Here is an 18,177-nt window from a genome sequence, read left to right as displayed (position 1 = left end):
GGCGATGGGTCCGCAGTGGGGCTTGCCAGCCTCTGAGTTTCAAGTATGTGAACGCTTTAGTTTTTAATATTTTAATATTGGACAGTCCGATGTGTCGGTACTTGTGCCCTATCGCTACGAGGTCGCCTTTTTCAACTTTTTCCGCCCTATGATAAATGTCCAGGCTTCAAGGAGCCCTGGTCACAAGCCCGGAAAGGCCACTGCAAGTGACATCAACACCCACCCCCTTCTCCCGCCTTCTGCCCCCTCCCCTTTGCCACTCCTGCGGCGGCTCCAACTTGGTCCGGCCGGACAGGAGAGCAGGGTGTATAACGCTGATTTATCGATTTCCTGGGGAAAATCCAGGTCAACATAAAGAACGAGGCTGGAAGCGCGTGGGGGAAATCAAACCCCCTGGGGCCTCTCCTGTTGGGGGGGGGGGGTCAGTCCAGCTAGTCCTGAGTTGAAGTGAAGTCCGCAGTCTGATAAGTGCTGGTCCACAGTTCCCCACTGGAATGCCGCGCATGAGGCAGGAGCCCTCTGCCCACGGGATGCTCCGGGTCTGAAAACTGCTAATAGCAGAATCATTAGACTGGTATTTTTATCCGGGTGCCAGGCGCGGAAAGAGCTGCTGGGCTCTGGAGGGGTGGTGACCTTGCATTCCCACAAACGCCTGCTCCTTGCGCGGGGCCTGCAGTTCAGACGTGTTTCAAAGGGCCGAGTCAATTCGGCCCTGGAATTCCTCCGGCGGCCGGCCTAAATGGCCCGAAGGCAGTCCGGGGTTTGCGCCTCCCGTGCGGAGTAATTGCAGGCTAAGAACTTGGTTCTGGTGACCTGTGGTAGACGGCGCATTTGAAAACATCCCACTGGGAAATTGTGAATCATCCCTGCCTGCGCCCCAATGACTGCAATTAATGCTCTTTTAAAACGCCCGGCAATTGCCAGGTTCCCACACAAAACGGCTTAATTGGGGGCCCCTGCTGGGCCTTCAGCCTCCGCCCCTCCTGGCCCGGTTGACAGCAGCTGAGAGCGGGGGCCCCTCAGCCGTAGCGCCCCCCCCCCCAATCATGCAGTCTTCTTTTTCAAAGACTTTGAAGGAGTCCGGGGTAGAGTATATATATTTTTTGCAATGACCAGGGCTTTTCTCCCTCTGGCTGCAATGTGCTTTTATCCTACCTCCTCAAGGAGATCCGTTTGGCGTACTTATTCTCACAACGACCCAGCGAGGCAGGCCACAAGCCCATGTTGGATTCTCACTAGGAAACGTCAGTGGGAGAGGGGTGTCCCTTGATCTGACACATCCTTCCTGAGAAGCTAGTCAAGTGAGGGACAGTGGCCCCTGTTTCCAAGGGAAAAGTCACCCAATTGCATTCTTGTGCGTTTTTCCTGTTGGAACTGGGGGGAAAGGTGTATGTGTGTGGGGGGGGGGGGAATGGAGCAAAGATGACTGACGGGCAGGAGAAGGTTACGCCTTCTGTTCTCCCTGGGACCAGTCAGATTCTGAAGTGAAGGAAAGACAGAGGAGGCTGCCCTTTCCTGTGAAGGTTGATGCGTGGAAATAGGCTTGCAACAGTTGGTGACTTTAGGGCTGCCACACAGAAGGCCCTGCTCTCTGCGGCTTTCGGGATCAGGCCAAGGGCTCCGTGTGGTCCAAGCATTATCACACCTATCTTATCCCCCCCCCCCCCCACTTCAGGGTCAGGCAGGGTTCTCAGTGAATTTCACAGCCGTGCAAGGATTTGAACCCGGGCCTCCCACTGAAAACGGTACAGGAACGGGGAGGCAGTCCTGTCGGTGAGCTGGCCCCCCTCGCCCCCAAAGGCCAACGGGGGCCGTCCTGGCTCCGGAGGAGCGTGAAGAAGGAATTTGGTGCGAGCCGGTGAGCTTCACGCCGTCCCTGCGGCCGCGGAGCAATCAGTCCCAGCCCCGACTGGAGAGGCATTGATTTCTGTTTCCTGGGCAAATTCCATGTGAGCACAGCAGGCCTGTTTCTATAGTAACCCGCAAAAGCGGCTGGCTGATGAGACTCTCGAGCGGCCGCAAACATTCGTCCAGCCCGCGGTTCTCTCTGCCGGCCGCGGTTCCGGGGAGCAGTTTTGGCGGAGCCCTGGGGCAGGGAGTTCCACGGGTGCTGAGAAGAGGCGGCCTGGAGGGCGGCAGGGGCAGGGGAGGAGAGATGCCGGGGCTCTTTGTAGATTCCCCAGGCCCCCTCCCTCCCCAAGCTCCGTCCTGCCCCCAAATCTCCAGGTATTTCCCAACCCTCCGGCCGGGGGAGCCGAGCCAGTGTGGCTGACACAACCGGCGGCCCGCAGGGTCCCACGTCGTTGGCCGAGAGCCGGATCTGTCCTTTCCCTCCGAGGGGCCGGCGTGGGTGGGGGTCTCTCCCCGATGTCCTCTCTGGTGGGCCCTGGCCAGGATGGCCTCGTCTTGCGGGTTCGTGATGGGGCTTCTGCCGCTGCGGCTCTTTGTTCCTTTCCCTGCTTTTTCTCGAAAAAGAGAGTCATTAGGCCTAATGACATAATTGGCCCTTTCAGAGAAACTGGGAGAGGGGGGAGTTGCTTGGTGGTTGTTTTGTTTTTTAAGACGCAGGATGTTGTTGCTTGATGAATATTGCCCCTCACCCTCCTGCACGTAAGGAGAGTTGTGGGGAAGCCAAAAGCCATTTTGAACGGAGAGTCAGGCAGGCGTCGGGATGTCAACGCTCGGCTGTTTTAGTCAACCCCGGAGCAAGCAGGAGCTTAATGTACAATTGTTGGTTTGTTAGATTTGTATGCCGCCACTTCCAGCAAGCTGGCTCGTGGCGGTCAACAATAAAACATCATATAACAATTGAAACACATAACAATTTAAACAATGTAAACAAATAAAGCATCATATAACAATTTAAAACACCCCCCAAAATACAAATCTAGCAATGCAACAATTTCAACACCCCATAACAATCACAATAATTGCAAGATTATAATTGCAATTGCCAGGAAAGGTTATCTGGCTGCTGGAGGAAGAGGGTGGTGGTGGAATGGGCAGTCACTGAAGGACTCTCAGTTGCCAACTTCAGCTTGGCTCCCTGGAGATTTGGGGAGAGGAGGGTTGTGACGCCACAGGGGAAAGTCCAGAGATCAGTTGCAAGACCAGGCGAACACCAGGCCTCCCCTGGAGGTTGGCAACTGTACTCCTTGGCTAAAGGGCCTGTGATACACATAGTGCTGGGGGGGGGTTAGGGTGGGAGGGCTTCTGGAGTTCTGGCCCTGCTAGCGGACCTCTTGGTGGCCTCTGAGTTTGGGCCACTGTGTGACCCCGAGTGCTGGCCTGGCCTGATCCGGCATGGCTTCCCTTACGTTCAAAGTCGCCCGCCTTCAAGTCCGACCCGCTCTGGTCCCATTTCCGCTGTCCCAGTAGGGTCCCTCGGTCTTGCAGCTGCTCTCTGTGCCTCCTGGAAGCTTTTGAAAGACGCTTTCTCCTTGACGGCCCAGGGGAAGAGCAGCCTTGACAGGCAGCGTGATTCGGCTCTGCTGTAATTGCCCAGCTGAGCAACAGGCCGCTAAAGTCGCTGCTCGCAGGCAGCAAAAACGCCAAGATCTGGAAGGGAGGAGAGAAGGCCTGAGGGAGTTCCAGCCCCCCTTCCCTGCCCGGCACCAGAATCTTGCGCAGGTGAAAACGCCACTGGCAAAATGACAGAGTAGGGACCTTTGGGGGGTCACAGTGGTGTTGGGACACGGCGTCAAGTCACAGCGGACATGGCGACCCCGTGAGGCCTTCAAGGCGAGAGGCCAAGAAATCTCCGTGTTACTTGTGGGCAGAGCTTAAGTGTGCAAAGAGAGGTAAAGCACCAGGCTGCTTAGAAGAATGAGACAGTTTTATTTAGAAGAGAGACCAAGTTTGAGCAGAAAGAGGGGAGCGAGACAGCGGGGCGTAGTCGTTGAACGTGGCAGCTTCTAATCTGGAAAGCCCGGTTGGATTCCCTGCTTCTCTGCCCCTTGCAGCCAGCTGGGCAACCTTGGGCTCTCCATGGCCCTGCTAGAGCTGTTCTGACAGAGCAGTTCTGTCAGGGCTCTCTCAGCCTCCCCTCTCTCACAGGGTGTCTGTTGTGGGGAGAGGAAAGGGAAGGAGATTGCAGACGGCTTGGAGACGCCTTTGGGTATGAAAAACCAATTCTTCTTCTAAGGGACTGTCCAGCTGTTGTTCTGCCTTTATTCTGCCTGTTGTGGAGGCAAGCAGGGAGGAAGGGGGCTCAAAGGAGCAGGAAATGGCCAGTCGAGCCAATCAGGATGCAGGACGAGACTGTTGGCAAAATAACAGGGAGTTCCTAATCTAACTATGCGAAACCCACGTCTCCTGCAATGCCCCCTGCAGGACATTCTGCCTATGCCTTTGAACCATGCACACTACCTGCAGGTTACGACACCAGGCGCGTCTGTTCCACCTCAATGCGTGTGACCTCCGGGCACAGAAGCCGATCTTTTGAGGCAGCCGTCTTCCTCGTCGAGCCTCACCACCGGGAGACTGAACCGATCAAGAGATTGCCGTCAGAAAGAATCCGTTGGACGCGACGCTGGCCTTTCCCAGAGAGGGGTGCGATCCGATGCCTGGACTCCGAGGATGGCGCAGGTCGGCCTGAGAAGAATTCTAATAAAGCATTACACGCCAGGAAGTTAATTGCTGGATCAGAACGCAGAACCGCCTCGTCCTTCAGCTGGGGGAAGGTGAGGCGTGCTCCGAGGAAGATGGGGAAGAAGGGGGGGGCCCTCCAGCGCACGCCGTTCCCTGCGCTTTAGGGAGATTATGCAAAGCGGCCCGGAGAACAGGCGGGGGGGGGGAGCCTCTGGTGCGCCGAGGTACGGGAGAGATGCTCGTGGGCGAAGAACAGCGGCCAGAGGTCAGCGGAGCAGAGTGGAGAAATGGATGGGCGATCACGCGTGTCCAGCTCCTGACGTGAGCCCCGCCCCCAGGCACAGGACAATCGGATTGCCGGGTCAGGGTGTCAGGATGCGGGACACACGGACGCAGGGCTGGGGGTCCCGGGGAGAGGCCCACGGATGCACCGCCTGGCCCCCCAAGCAGTTGATCCCACCCCACCCGACACTCTTCCTTTTGCACAAAAGGCAAGCCCCTTAATTTGTCATGTTTCAGTGGGAGCCACGAGAACGTCAATTTTATGTTTGTAACAGCAAGGGAAAGGTCTGGCCAGCTCTGGGACCTTCAGCCTGGGACGGGCAGGGTCCCACCTTCCCCGGCTCCCTCCCACGACCGGCCTGCACCCCGGCTGCCCCCACCCCCTCCGATGCCTTCAGGAGGTCAATCGTGGGCCAGTTCTTTGTCGAACCCAATCCCAAGCAAGACCAGCAAGGTCAGCCCAGCGGGGGCGTCCACCTGCTGGTCTCCCTCCCCAAATGCGAATCACCGGTTTGCATCAATGTGTGTTTGCACGTCAAGGCCCAACTGTGCGGGGCAGGAGGCTGCCTGTGGCCCAGAGGTCAGTCTGTCGAGCGGATGATTCCCTGCTCTCCCACCGTGACAGGAGCTGGCTGGCCTGGTGTGTTTCGGGCAGCGGAAGAGAGAGGCTCTCAAAGGCAGAAAGCTGCGTCATTGCTTGATTTTTTTTTGGGGGGGTTAGGGGGGAGCTTGGGGCAGGGCCTCAGCAAGGTGTAACACCCTAGAGCTCACCTTCCAAGGGGAGCTGGTCTCTGTAGTCCAGAGCAGAGGCTCTCCAGGTTCCACCTGGAGGTCAGCAGGCCTACCTTACATGGCTGTCGTGAGATTCCCAATGGTGAAGTCTTTGGAGGGCCTAAAATGTACTGCACGAGGGCAGAATTAGGCCATTCATAGGTCACCTTGGCTGGCTGGCTGCCTGGGGAGGAGCGGGGAATCGACCTGGGCTTGCCAGATTAGAAGCCGCCGCTCTTAACCAGCACACCAGGTTGGCTCTCCAGACTCCCTGAGAATTCGGCTCGTCTAGAGTTCGAATGCTGGCACCTCCCCGGGGAGTGAGGCAGGCCGTTCAGGATGTCACCTTCAACCCATCTAGGGCTTTTCCTGTCTTCTCCCTCAATGCTGCTCCAAAAGCGAGGACAGGGGCGCAAACATCCGTGGATCCTGTCCCAAAACTCTCTGGAGCTTTTGCCCACCGTGCTGCTGAGGAGCACACCAGGGTGGCTTCAGCTCCCCACGGATCCCGGCTCTCCCCAGAGCTGTTTACTCCCAGATGCTTCTCCTTCCCCTGTCTCAGCCGGCCGGCAGGGCAGGAGGGTTTGGCTCAGCTCTCTCCCACCCGCCTCCTTTCCGTTTGCTCCAAGGAGGCCAAGCTCGGGGTGTGGACGGGCGTCCCCCGGGAGATCCCGCAAGCCGCCTGCCCTGTCCGGCCTGCCTGCCTGCTGAGTTTCCTCAGCCGTCGGGCTTCAGTTTGCTTTGGATGCCAGGGAAGGAAACGGCTCCAGCCCATCCCCGGACGAACAGAGCGCGACGCCTCCCGAGCTACAGGACGGGCGCTGAGAAGGCCGCGGGAAGAGTTTCGGGAGTGCCGGGGTAAGTCCACAGGGAACGGCGGGGGACGGACGGGCCCGGCCAGGGAATTGGGAGGCCCAGAGGCGTTTCCAGGTCAGATCTGCCCCTTGGAGAGACCCCGACCTGTGGCAGGGCAAGGACTGGCCATGTAGATTGCTGTCGGGGAGGGAGTGGGAGTCTGCGGGGGCTGGGGGGAAGAGGTGCAGCCCCCAGGGGGTTGGGGATTTGTGCCATGGAGCTTGGTGTGGACAGGGACCTGTCTGGGCCACAGAGCCCCCCCCCCCAAGCAGCCGGTTCCCCCTGGGGGAGTGGCCTCTGGAGATGAGCTGCAATTCCAGGGGATCCCCAGCCCCCGCCTGGAGGCTGGCACCTCTGAACAGTGGGGCCGCACGTGGCTCGGGACGGAGTCAAATCAGGGTTGCTCAAAAGGGGGATGAGATTTCGGAGGAGTGAGCGGGATGCTGGGGCAGACTGGCGGTGAGCGGACTGGCGGGCCAAGCCCAGAAGGGGAGTCTCTGCTTTGGGTTCCCAGCCCTGGGCGATGAGGTGGGGGGCAAGTTCTGCCCCGCGGAGTTCAGGGATCTCCAGCCGCCCCCCGGAGCGTGGAAACCCTACCGAGAGAGACCGGGAAAGGGCGGGGAAGCCAGGGGGTTCTCCGTGCCAGGAATATCACTGCAATGGAAAGAGCTTTCCCCGAGGCCTCCAGATGAGAACTCAGCTTTCCCCTGTGCTCCTTCCTCTTCCGGCAGCCCTAGAGGCTCTCTTCTTCGCATTTTGCCTGCCGCGTCTGGGCCCCTGTTGTGTCCTGACGTCTTTAGCCCAGCCCCAGCCCCAGCCCCAGCCCCAGCCCCAGCCCCAGCCCCAGCCCCAGCCCCAGCCCCAGCCCCAGCCCCCAAATCGATTGTTCCACAAGCCCCTCTCTGTTTCCCTGATTGGCACTGAAGGAGGCTCTGGAGCCTTGAAACAGCCCCCGGGTTTTGGGTTCTCTCTTTTTTGGAAGGAAGAGAAAAAGACGAGGCTTTCTTATCAACAGAATGAAGAGTTCAAAGGCACTCCTCGACACAGAATCTCATTGAGGGGCTTTGCTAGGGAAGAGACCCTGTAGGAAAGAACGGCTGGTTGTGTCCAGGTATCATGGGCCCAGTCTCCTACAGAGCGGATTTGGGGGTCTGTATCGAGTAGGACTGGGAAATGCCTGGAGTCTTCTTGGCGGGGGGACCTGGGAATGGGCTGGATTTGGGCTGGGGAAGGGCCTCAGTGGAGCATAATATTATGGGGACCCCCCTCCGGAGCAGGCATCTCCTCCGGGGGAACTGATCTGACAACCAGAGTCCCCCTCCATCCTTTCCTGGTGGCCAGAGGGGAACCGGCAGCCCTAGGTGACCCCCAGGCGGCAGGCAGGGAAGCTGAGGGCACGGGGCGAGTGAGTTCACGGACTTAGCCGGCTCCCTCCCCAGCAGCTGTCTTGCTCGGCCGGGGCAGCCTCCCCTCTTCCGCGTGTGCCAGGAGCCAGGCTTCCTAATTCCGAGTATCGCAGCCGAGGTGGCCAGAAAAAGAGGGAGAAAGGGACGCAGGGCCTCGGAGGCAGGGAGTTCAGCGCAGGTGACGAGCAGAGCCTTCCATATGGAGAGGACTGGGGCGGGCGTAGAAGGGGGCCCCCTCAGACCAGCCACGGACTCCTGGCGTTAACAATGTTTGTTCAGCCGGCTCCGAAAGCCACGACCGTGTCCTCGGGTGGCACCAGCCAGGGAAGGGAAGAGGCGCCTCCAAAGGAAAATCGCACACCTACATCCTTCTGTCCATGCGCCACCAGGCGCGAGCCGGAAAAGAGTGGGATCGGGGGGGGGGGGCTTCCAGGGGCCCAGCCTGGTGCGCATGAATGTGCCTCGTGGCATGCCGGGGGCCACATCAGAAGAACAGACATCCGGCGTGGAGATGAATGCCCCTCTGTCGGGAGCATTTTACAATCCTCGTAGCCGTGGCTGTGATTCGGACAGGGCTTGTTAAGGCCTTCAGCCGGCTGGGAGTCTGGGGGGGGGGGGGGGGGGGGGGACATGTTTGTCTGGATTTGGGGGCTTTTTTGGAGGGGGGAGAGCTCAGAACATTCTGTTAAGGACACGTAACTCCGGGCTCAGCCCGAGCTAATGCAATTCCAGCCCGCTGAAATCTGTTTAACTGGCCGATGTTTACCAAGATGTACTCGGGAGGCGGTGCTGCCGTCTCTCCCCTGCTCTGTTGAACTGTCACAACAACCCTGTGAAGTAGGTGAGTGACTCCCCCAGAGTCACCCGGAAGTCTTCCACGGTAGAGTAGGAAATCCTTCAATAGTACAGGGTGAATGTTTGGTGCCACCCCCCCCCCCAAAAAAAATGTATATTTTTCAGGGTATAAATGAGGAAATCCAGTCTACCGTTTGTATAGCCTTATAAAGAAATACAGCAGGGACCCCCTGGCCTTTTTGAGGCCTGTAGGTGCCTTGGGAATTCTGACGCTAGGGGGTGGGTGCAACCAGAAAATGGCTGCTGAAGGAGGCGGAGCCAGCCCCAAAATGGCTGCTGAAGGAGGCGGAACCAGCCATGGTTCTTTTAGTTCCACGGGCAAATTCTGGTGTTTCTTTCCCTTCAAGAAAAGTCCCCTGCTGTTCTCTCTCTTGTTGTGCTAGGCCAAGATGCGGGCTGTCCTTCTGGCGTTCTTTGTCCTCGCCTCTTCCTCGCCAGCCAGCCTCCTTCCGGGAGGAGAAGCCTCGCCACAGAAGGAGACCCGGAGGGGGGCTTGCGTACGATGCTGCGACTCAGACGAGCAGCCCGCCTCCATCACCTCTTCTCGATACGTCCGGATGACGAGCGACTCTGCCTATTCGCTGCCCAAAGTCCGGCCCACGATCGACATCACCATCTTGAAAGGTGAGGGGTGGGGCCCCAGCCTCCAGGTGGGGCTTGGGGATCCCCTGGAATCACAGCTCATCCACCATGGAGATCCGGCCCCCTGGAGAAAAGGGCTGCTTGGGAGGATGGCTGGCTACCCTCCCCAGATTCCATCCCCAAACCTCCGGGAATTTTCAACCCTGGATCTAGCAACCCCCTACCCCTATCCCGTGTCTTCTTCATTGTGATCCCCCAAGTCTAGGGCCCTCGAAAACAGGCTATGCTGGGGTGCAAACAAAGGCCCCGTCCAGCAGTGTTCCTGAAAGATAAGTCTTTCCCCCTTGTTGTTCTCCTGGCGTCTTCAGGTGAAAAGGGCGACACGGGCCACCAGGGGCGATCGGGGCCCGAGGGCAAAGCCGGAGAGCCGGGCCTCCGGGGTTCTAATGGCCGGAAAGGTCAGAAGGGCCACCTGGGCCCCCCGGGAAACTCCTGCAAGCAATATCACGCCGCCTTCTCCGTGGGCCGCCGCAAGCCCCTCCACAGCTTGGACTACTACCAGCCCGTCACGTTCGACGCCGTGTTCGTCAACCTCTACGAGCACTTCAACATGTTCACGGGGAAGTTCTTCTGCTACGTGGCCGGCGTCTACTTCTTCAACCTCAACGTCCACACCTGGAACTACAAGGAGACCTACCTCCACCTGATGCGGAACGAGTCGCCGGCCGCCGTCCTGTACGCCCAGCCCAGCGAGAGGAGCATCATGCAGAGCCAGAGCCTCATGCTAGACCTCCGGGAGGGGGACGAGGTCTGGGTGCGGATGTTCAAGCGGGAGAGGGAGAACGCCGTCTACAGCGAGGAGTCGGACGTCTACATCACCTTCAACGGGCATCTCATCAAGCCGGCTGTCGAGTGAACGCTGTCCGGACGGGAGCTGCCCTCGCCCATCCACGCCCTTCGGACGTTGCCCCTCTGCTTGCCTGCTCGGCACCCTAAGAGGAGCCTGGCAGGGTTACCGTGGGGTAAGTGGCGTTATGTTCTGCCCCTGGACGTGGAGGCTCCATCACCCCTGGGGGAGCTCCCCGCCACGAAGCTGTCGACATCCCTTTCCAACGCCAGCTCAGTCAGCCGCCACCCCGAGATCCTGGGGCAGAGAGTCCCACAGGCCGTTGTGCATCATCTGATGAAGAGGGGGGAGATGCCGTCTGTCCTGCTGCCAGTCTCTTTCCCTGGGTCCGCCTCCCGAGGGCCTGGTCTTTTGGGACAGGGGGGAACGGACCTCTCTATCCCAGCCTTTTTCAACCTTTTGACAGTGGAGGAGCCCCTCAAATATTTTTTGGGCGATCTGGACTTCTGGGAAAGGTTGCAGAACCCCTGGGGAGCTCTTGCAGAACTGTAGGTTTCCCTATAACTGCCCCTTTCTGCTCCTTCTCACTCGCTGGGGTGTTTTGATGGGGTTGGGGCAGCCGGAATGAGGTATGGTATCTGCTGGCAGAACGAATCTTCGACCCTCGGAGACCAGAGGGCTTACTCCCGTGAGCGGGGAGGTACCTTTGCGTCCGACCCTGAGGGCTGGATCCGACCCAACCACCCGCCTTCCTTTGCTTTCTTAGTTGCCTGTCCAAGCTGAGCTGAGCCTCCGCCTCTATGATGTCTTATGCGTCTGAGCTTAACAGCATTAAAGAAATATTTCAGTCAGTCGGTCTGCTTTGTGCACGTTCCTTCTCTGGTTCGTCGCTGGAAAGTCCAGAGGGAAGAAAGAAGTCTGTCCTCGGCCCCTCCGGCTTCAGGGAAAACAGCCCTCTGGTAAGAATGGCAGAAGGGAAAGAATGAGGAGAGGCAGATTTCGGAGCAGGGAGGGTCCTTTCCGCCATCTGCTTGGACAAGAAGGGAACCACGGGCCTGTCACCCCCAGGAATTCCTTGGAAGGGAGGCCAGGGCAGGGGTCACAAACGTGATGCCTTGGGCAGGACAGGGGATATAAGAGGAGGACATTAGAGGTCCTAGAACACACCGGGAACAATGTACTGAAAAAGGACTGTACCAGTTCATGCCGCTGGTGGGCATCACCGTCCGAAAGTTAGCCTGGCGGTGGGGTGGGGCTGTCGTAGCCCGGGAAAGCTTTGCAGAGTGAATATTTCCGGCCCTCGGTGTCTCAGGCAGAGGAGGACTTTGGGTTCGGAAATGCCTGGTGCTGCCAGGGGATTTCTAGAATGCCAGGAAGAGAGATCCCCCTCCCAGATCTCTCCCAGAGATCCTTTCACTGAGTTCATGTTCTCACAAAATCTGAATCTCCACTTTCCTTCCATCCAGCCGTTCCCCCCCCGGTCCCCCCACCCGCTGCTTTATTTCTACACAAAACTCTGGCCTTCCCTGAATGATTAAGGCCGCTCTTAGTGCAGGGAAAGCTGGCGCCCGGACAGAGCAGATAAGGCAGCCGGGCAACCGCGGCCCTTAATGGCCGGCTGTCTCCCTGCGGCCTTAATGGTGGGGACGGGAGTCTGTTTGTCCCCAGAGATGCGGAGCCCATCAGAACAGCTCACTGGGCAAAGCAAACAGAGCCGGGCAGGGAAGAGGAGCCCAGAACAACCCAGCGGACTTTGCCCAGGGGAAGCGGAGAAACCCATTTGCACCCCCGGCCCTTCCGATTCAAGCCGGGTCAGCGGAGATAGGGTCACGAAAGGGCTCCGAGGCTTTTCTTCCCAGGAACCAGCTGGCTGGAGTGGTTAAGAGCGGCAGCTCCTGTTCTAGATAGCCGGGTTTGATTCCATGCTCCTCCCCAGGTAGCCACCGTGGGCTAGTCACAGTCCTGTTAGAGCTGTTCTCGCAGAGCAGGTCAAGCAGGGTTCTCTCAGCCTCCCCTCCCTCACAGGGGGTCTGTTGTGGGGAGAGGAAGGGAAGGTGACTGTGAGCCACTTTGAGACTCCTTCGGGCAGGGAAAAGCAGGCTCTCCAACCCTGTGTCCCTCCCAGCCCAGAACCTCACCGCAAACCTTTGATTCTCCCCCTGGATGGTGAGTCAGGGCGGGGGGGGGGGGGCTGGCAATAGCCCTTTGGAGGACGGCCCCCATCTGCTCCTCCTGGCCGCTCTTCAACGAATGAGTCAGGGGGATGCGCGGCACATGGGTGCGTGCGGCACGGAGGCCGGTGTCGCCTGGGGAGCCTTATGCCCAGAGCTTTCTTTAGTCATCAACACCTGCCTGCCCGTCTTCCCTTCTTTTCAGCATAGCGGCCGACGCGTTCCTTGGCAGCCCCCGGATTTCACGCGGACGGCCGAGAGGTGTCGCGGGAGGCCAAGGGACCCCTGTCATGTGCCGCGGTCCTCAACGGCGGGCGTCACAGAGGTGCCCCGGGCAGGCTGGGATCTCACTGGACACTCCCTGATGAGCTCTCCCAGGCTGTGTGAGTAGCAAGCCCCCCCGCCTGCCACTGGCACGGGTGGGCCAGAGAAGTGCAGGCAGAGGAATGGGGGGCAGGGAGTACGCCTTGCCCGCAGAAGGTCCCAGGTTCGATCCCCAGGCCTTCCAGGCAAGAAGGGGGCAGGAAGGAGGTGACACAGAAACCACCGGTGGAATACCCAGTCTTGGGCCGGAATGCTCTGTCCGTCGCCTTGGTGCTTGGGGGGCCTGCGAGGGAGGGTTCCTGGGGCCCTGGCTGGGCTGGAGGACCTCCTGGTGGCCCCTGGGTTTGGCCTGATCCAACATGGCTGCCCTCCGGTCCTCGTGATGAGAAATGGCACCCCTTCCCCGAGTCTGGCTTAAGATAAGGCCGGATTCACGGCCAGTGTCTTGATGCGGGAAGCCTTGAATCAAATTCCAATTTTCTGCAGTGACGGAACGGCCAACCGTGAGGCGAGCCCTGCGTTTAATCCCAGCCATCTGCGATAAGGGAGGTGATTATTCGAGCGCCGCACGACACGGCTTCTTCCGAGGGGCTCTTTTGCCAAAGCAGCGAGGGGCTGGCTTATCTCCCAAAGCCCCCTGGCCTCCGTTCGCGAATCCTCTCTGCCTTCAGAGACAGAATGACCCTAGGTTGTGATTACCCCCCACACACACACACACAATGCACACACAAACACACCCACACGAAAGCAGCTCCCTCCCCTGCCCGCCGTTGTGTGGGAATTTAGAAGATGGGCAGAGCGCCAAGAGAGAAATGAACAAGGGGAACGCAAGACATCCTCAAAAGGCGCACTGAATCCCGGATGGGGGGGGGCGGGTGCTCACTCCTGCCCTCCCTCCGGTGCTCACGACAATGAAGGGGGCCGGGGATTGCCTGCTTCGGGGAGTCCAGGAGCCGGACAGATCAGTGCTGCGTCTTGGAAACCAGTTTCTGTCCTGATTCCAATGGGGAAGTGAATTGTTGTGAGGCCAGCGAGAGGACAGGAGGGATGGGATGAGGCCTTGGGGCTGTTGGAGCCCCTAAAAAGAGCCCTTGAGCCCAGAAATGCCGTGGTGGGGCGGGGGGCAAGACCTCGGAGGCTAAGCAGGGCTGCCCCCGGCCCTCCAAGGATTTGGTTGGCATTTCCTTCCTAGGACACTCGGGGCTGACACGGAGGCTGGGAGCGGCCGACCCCCACTGGACGTCCCTTGCCCGCCCGCCAGACAGTCCTCGGATCTCCTGGCGCTCCGACCGTGTGAGAAATACATAAGCAAGAGCTTGGAGGGGGACGGAGGAAGGGGCCGCCTTGCGTGGTGCAACGTCCGAGGAGAGGGATGAGTCACGGGAGCTGATTTTAATGGGGAGCCAGGCCTGCGTGGCTCGGTGGCATTTCTGGAGGTGAGCGGGGAGGAAGCTCAGCGGAGGAGGAGGACGGAGGGAAGCGCCAGGGAGGGAGGCAGCTTCTGGGCCAGCCGTAGCGCGTCCGGTTGTGCCAGAACCCCCCTTGTCCCGTCGGCCGGGAAGGGGAGTGCCCTTTGCCCTCTTGACAAGTGCCGGCTTCCCAAATCAAGAATCAAAGCCCCCCCCCCCCCTGCCACCGCCTTTTAGGGACAGATTTATAAAGGCACAATCGATTGTAGGCTTTTGGCTCCTGCGTCCAACGTGCAACGTGTTGTCCTGTGTTGGCCGATGCAGGTTGAGACGCGAGGAGAGGAAAAGCAAAGACACGTCAGCGCCTGAGAAGACGGGCCACGAAATACAGAAGAGCCAGTCTGCTGCAGGGGATCTCAACCAGCGTACTGTGGAACCGAGGTTTGACTAGCGTCAGAGACCCAGGTTCGAATCCCCATTTTGAGCCATGGGAGTGTGCTGGGTAATTTCGGGCCAGGCCTGCGCTCCTGGCCTTGTCCCTGTTTTGACATGCTTGGCCTGGCTCTTCTCGTGGAACATGATGGTGAATTTATGGTGAACTTATGGTGCTGGCGTGGGCAAGAGGGCCAGTGGCGAAGAAGAAGAGCTGGGTTTCCAAGTGGCTTGCGATTCCCCTACTCTCCCTCTCCCTGCAAGTAGGTCGGTGGGGCTGAGAGAGCTCTGAGAGAACTGGGACTGGCCCAAGGTCACCCAGCTGGCTGCACAGGCAGGAGGAGGAGGGAATCGAACCCGTTTCTCCAGATTTGGGTGGCTCAGCCATCTCCCCAACTTTGAATTTGGCCCGCACTCAGCGTTGCCTTGGCAAACAGATGCGAAACAGAATCTGTCCAGGGAAGAGAGGAAATCCGGGGCTGGCTTAGAAGGCATAATTGTTGGCTGACGGCTGGTCAAAGGCCAGAAGTTGTGTGTGTGTGTGTGTGGGGGGGGGTTGCTGCCTTAGGGGGATTTAAACACAATCCACTAGGAAGAAAGAGTGGGGGTGGCAGAGGGGAGGGGGAAAGGAGGGGAGAGCCGGTCGCCCGAGACAGCCCCCATCTCATAGCAACCGAGCTGCTCCGGGATGCAAATGCGCCAGAGATACAGCGCACCGATGACAGGACAGCCGGAGCCAGAGGGGGAAAACACATCCATATGCAGAGGGCAGCAGGGAGTGATACTCCAGGAGAGGCCCTGCTCTCCCTCCCTGCCCCCCACGAGGCGTTAGACCCAGTCTCCTCCTGACCTGGAGCTCCCAGGCCTGCTCTGAGCACATTGCAAGAAAAAGCGGTACAGTCCTGAGGCAGAAGGCTAGGACCGTACCATGCCCCCCACCCACCCACGGAGAGAGGGTTTTTAAACCAGGCCGTGTGAGTCCCATGGAACACCGCCCTTCGCCCAATCCCACATCGTGTTGATTAAAAAACCAACCCCATAGCTCTTGATGGGCCCCAGAGGAAGGGCCCCTTCTCCTCCCTCGGATGCAAACTCAGCCTGCCCCCATTAGAAAGCCAACGTTTCTGCCTCTCGGCCTTCCCTTTCTGTTAGCAACAGATACTGAGACATCCGCGTCAGCGAGCGGCGGCCCGAAAGGTCGCTGGGTTGTCTCTTGGCAGTAATGGATGCATTAAAAGCTTCTCTAAAATTGCTAATTAAATTTGATGCATTACAATAATCACAGCCGCACGGTGGGCGCCCAGGGCCCGGGAGGGGGAGGGCACCCTGGGCCACATCCCGCGGGGCCGAGCTCCGCTTCAGCAGCCCGGGAACGGCTGGGCCCGCCCGGGGCTCTGCCCGCTTGCAACGGCTTTGGCGCTGATGGGCCCTCGGGCGGAAGGGAAACCAGCTTCGGCCTCTCGGGTCTTAGCTGGTGGGAGCTCTTTCTCTGACGCACCTTCTTGGGCAAGCAGGTAACACAGTGACGTCTGGGGCTCTGTCGTCCTGGTGCTGGGGGGCCACAGTGGGAGGGCTGCTGGAGTTCGGGCCCTGCTGGTGGATCTCTCGAGGGCCCCGTAGCGGTAGCTGTGCGAGCCTGTCTAGCCAGAGGCTCTGCCAAACCGCTTCGGTCTTTTTCTTTGGGGAGAGACGATTTTAGCCGCAAATGTCAGCCTGGTATTTGCACAGGCCCCTGGCACAGGCTGTTCAAATACAGGTAAAGGGAGTTCCTGGGAGGCATCTGGCTTCTCCGCTGGACCGCCGTGGAAGGCGAGAGAGAGCAGTGGAAAAAGGACATGGGTGCCCGCCCCGCGGGTGCCTGGCGGTGATAAAGAAATCAACTGAAGTCAGCGCGACAACAGCTGCTTTTGTGACCCAACGCCTGGAAAAAAACAGTGCTCTCCTAGGATTGCCTCAGACCTGGCGGTTTTATTCGGCCTTCAGAGACATCAGGAGGGTATCTCTGGTTCGGCCCTTGACCCTGCAAAACATCCCTGCGAGGTAGGCGCCGTTAAGAGAGAGATGGAGAGAGGGGCTGCCACATTTGGCTCTGGTTCTACCCCTCAGCCCCACCCAACTTGAAATCCAAGACGGCACCCCGAATTCATTGAGGCACAACCTAAGACACAACCTCAACTCCCCCCCCCCAGTTTCGAGGCAGTCCCCCTGTTTTTGTTATGCTCTCTTTCCTCTACTTTGTCCGATGAGCTCTCCCTGATTTTAAAGCCAGATAAGATCTGCGATGCAACCTTCTAAAATGGAATCCGGTTTGAGTTTTTAATTTCTGGAAATATAATCTAAATTCCCACTGGAAACAAGCAAGGTGCACGCACATTGTGTCAAGGCGACACATTTTGTGGGTCAGGTACAGAAGGCACACCTGGCTGTGTCCTCGTGAAGCTCATAGCTTCCCTGTTCTTCTTGGGAAGCAGGAAACAACAACGGCCACAAAACACCACAATCGGGGCAGGGAAAATGGGAACGCAAGAGCTCTTTCGTGCTGGTTCTTCATTAGATCTTTCGGGGCAATTTGCAGATCGGAACTGGCGTTCCTGGGCAGCTGGACGCCGCCCCTCCATTTGCCAAATTCGGAACCCCTGCCTGGCGCTCCTTTCCAAAGTGTTTTTCGAAGGGTGTCGAAGCGCCACCTCCTGACCCCCAATTGCAGCAAATCTGGTCCTGACATTTCAAAGCCCCTCCCGAAGCCGAGAAAATGGGACCATGTGACCTTTTTAAAAAATCATACTTCATACGGATGTTTTATGCATGTGCATTTAGGGGGGGGGGGAGCGTCGGGATTACGCCGGGCTGCCTCCAGCTGTGAACTCCAGAATCGCTCCAGCAGAGCATTTTCGGTACCATCGTCTGATGTGCTGAGATGTTGCCTGCTGTTTGCATTTCTTCTCCCACACAACACCCCGCTGTCTGCCGGCTGATGAAGGGTGCTCTCGTGCATCAAAGCTTGTGCTCAGCGCAAAAACTTATTTGGATTTCAAGGTGCCCACAGACACCCCCCCCCCCGTTTATTTAGAACGGCACACACGAATTATATGCAAGCAAAGAAACATTCTCGGGCCCCTTTTGCAGAGAGGGCCGGCAGGGGAGGAGATCGAATCTGGAGAACCGGGTTCGTTTCCCCTTTCCTCCCCCTGGTTACAGTCATTAAGTGAACACGGGTCGGCTCTTTCTTACCAACTGATGTGCGCATGTTCAGGCAGGGTGGGTGCATGTTCACCGTAACACATCAGTGTTTCCCACGCTTGTGTTCGGGATGTTGTGAGTTGCCAGGAGTTCATTTCCCCGCCATAGTCAAAATCTTGAACATTTGTGTCTTGCAGGCTAACCAAGGTTGGTGCATGTATGCACATGCAAAAGTCCCGCATGCTTGCTTGCGCATGAATGCTAAGGTGATTCACACCCTGCAGCGGCTTCGAAGGCATGTGGGAATCTCAACAAAATGACACGCAAGGGCATCTACAGGCCTCCCTCCCTCCCTCCGTCCATCTCTGGGCTTCTGTCCACCAAACTGGAACCCAACTGGAGGAGCCTGCTGTCCGGGGGATGGATCAATGAACCAAGCAGATGTAACGGAGCATTGTAAGTTTTAATAATGT

General features: G+C 58.4%; 2 protein-coding genes across 5 annotated transcripts; both read left to right on the top strand.

Annotated features, from left to right (window-relative positions):
• The first annotated feature begins 1,196 nt into the window (after positions 1-1,196).
• Positions 1,197-11,039, top strand: LOC143827430 (complement C1q tumor necrosis factor-related protein 8-like). 4 transcript variants are annotated; one of them, XR_013227306.1, is made up of 5 exons: positions 1,197-4,682; positions 6,273-6,501; positions 9,143-9,383; positions 9,710-10,363; positions 10,955-11,039. XR_013227306.1 is itself a non-coding variant. In XM_077316971.1 (4 exons), the coding sequence occupies exons 3-4, from the start codon at positions 9,149-9,151 to the stop codon at positions 10,255-10,257; spliced, it is 783 nt and encodes a 260-aa protein (XP_077173086.1). In that variant the 5' UTR covers positions 1,197-4,682; positions 6,273-6,501; positions 9,143-9,148; the 3' UTR covers positions 10,258-11,039. The 4 variants fall into 4 exon arrangements, 3 of the variants coding, with proteins under 3 accessions (XP_077173086.1, XP_077173088.1, XP_077173087.1); XM_077316971.1 differs by having other exon boundaries at positions 9,710-11,039; XM_077316973.1 differs by lacking the exons at positions 9,143-9,383; positions 9,710-10,363; positions 10,955-11,039 and having other exon boundaries at positions 1,197-2,226; positions 4,375-4,682; positions 6,273-8,495.
• On the top strand, positions 10,989-18,050 carry LOC143827433 (uncharacterized). The gene is made up of 6 exons (XM_077316975.1): positions 10,989-11,147; positions 12,565-12,742; positions 13,170-13,232; positions 13,876-14,119; positions 14,417-14,557; positions 17,902-18,050. The coding sequence occupies exons 1-4, from the start codon at positions 10,989-10,991 to the stop codon at positions 13,989-13,991; spliced, it is 516 nt and encodes a 171-aa protein (XP_077173090.1). The 3' UTR covers positions 13,992-14,119; positions 14,417-14,557; positions 17,902-18,050.
• Positions 18,051-18,177: the final 127 nt, after the last annotated feature.

The sequence above is a fragment of the Paroedura picta genome, chromosome 17 (genome assembly GCF_049243985.1).
Source record: "Paroedura picta isolate Pp20150507F chromosome 17, Ppicta_v3.0, whole genome shotgun sequence".
NCBI lineage: Eukaryota > Metazoa > Chordata > Lepidosauria > Squamata > Gekkonidae > Paroedura > Paroedura picta.
Note: the sequence above shows the minus strand (reverse complement) of the source record. Positions and strands in the feature narration are given on the sequence as shown.